The 1543-nt window shown below is 45.3% G+C and overlaps 1 protein-coding gene across 1 annotated transcript; it reads right to left on the reverse strand.

Moving 5' to 3' along the window:
• Positions 1–294: 294 nt before the first annotated feature.
• Positions 295–945, reverse strand: LOC123743543 (stonustoxin subunit beta-like; the record flags this gene model as incomplete). The annotated part of the gene is made up of 1 exon (XM_045721300.1): positions 295–945. A coding segment is annotated over one exon (528 nt), but the record flags the coding sequence as incomplete, so codon positions are not given.
• Between the last annotated feature and the right edge of the window lie 598 nt (positions 946–1543).

The raw sequence follows: 1543 nt of genomic DNA on the forward strand, positions 1-1543 counted from the left end.
ACGAGAATTAAGACGACTTTTGAGTAGTAAGACATGCATAAAAGCAACAAATACCATTAATAAGAAGGGCCTAGAAGCATCTTATATGGTGAGCTACAGAGAGGATAGGACAGGCAAGCCCCATACTATTGTGGAGGACTTAAATCTGCCGCGGATATGGCTGGGACAATGCTGGGGGAAAAGGCCAAAGAAACTATACAGACAATGCGTGTGTGTCCAGTGTGTGTGTGTGTGTGTGTGTGTGTCCAGTGTGTGTGTGTGTGTCCAGTGCATGTGTGAGTCCAGTGCATGTGTGTGTTCAGAATGTGTGTGAGTGTCCAGTGTGTGTGTATGTCCAGCGTGTGTGTGTGTGTCAGTGTCTGTGTCCAGTGTGTGTGTCCAGTGTGTGTGGGTGTGTGTGTGTGGTTAAGGTATTTTTCACAGGGACACGGAGACGTCACCCCAAACCCCAAAGTAGTCTTCCCAAAGCCTAAACCCTGGATAGAGGGGCTCAGTGAATGTGGAGGTGAATGTGATCAGGTGGGTCAGTGTGTCAGAGGAGGCTCTATAGAAGGACAGAGTGCCGGCTGGCCAGTCCAGATACACTCCTACTCTGTGGGAGCTGGAGGAGGGGACGTATATGGTAGTGGCATTATTATTGTGCCAGACAGTGTAACGGTTGTCAGAGCAGTCCAGACTCCAGGACTTGTCATTGTATCCAAGACAGCAGTCATCACACCCTCCTCTCCTGTTGATTCCTTTATATGTCACTCCTATTCCAGCCTCTCTCCCACTCCACTCTACCTCCCAGTAACAGCGCCCAGTCAGACCCTCTCTACACAGCACCTGTCCACAGTCCTCAAATCTCTCTGGGTGATCAGGATACGGCTGCTCCTCTATCCTCCATGTCACCTTTCTGTTCTCCTCAGACAGAGAGAGGTGTCGGTTTACTGTGTTTAGGTCCAGTGTGAGATCACAGACATCTGATGGATGAAACCAGACACAATATTAGAAATCATCATCATTCACATTAGAATGTGTCACGTCCTGACCAGTAAAGGGGGTATTTGTTTAGCGTGTTTCGGTGTTTATTAGATTATGTGTTTATGTAGAGGGTTGTTTGGTTAGAGTGTTCCGGGGTTTTGGGGGTATTGTCTATGTTATGTATTTCTATGGTCTAGTCTAGTTTCTTTAGTTCTATGTTCAGTTTCTTGATTTGACCTTCAATTGGAGGCAGCTGTTCCTCGTTGCCTCTGATTGAAGGTCCTATGTATAGGGGTGTTTTTGTATGGGGAATTGTGGGTAATTGTTTCTTGTTTCTGCATAGGTGTGTATAGCCTGCAAGACGGTTTGTCGCGCGTTTGTTTTTCTTGGTTTTGTGAAGTGTTCGTGTTTATTTAAATACAACGTTAAAATGAGCACTCAACCCACTGCACCTTGGTCCAGTATATACGACGATCGTGACAGAATGTTAACTCACTTTTCACAAATTCTTTTAATGTAGATGTTTCTAGGTATCAAAAGAAGACTTGTAACTTGAGACTTGTTGAATGATCATATGTTA

Source organism: Salmo salar, chromosome ssa06 (assembly GCF_905237065.1).
Source record: "Salmo salar chromosome ssa06, Ssal_v3.1, whole genome shotgun sequence".
NCBI lineage: Eukaryota > Metazoa > Chordata > Actinopteri > Salmoniformes > Salmonidae > Salmo > Salmo salar.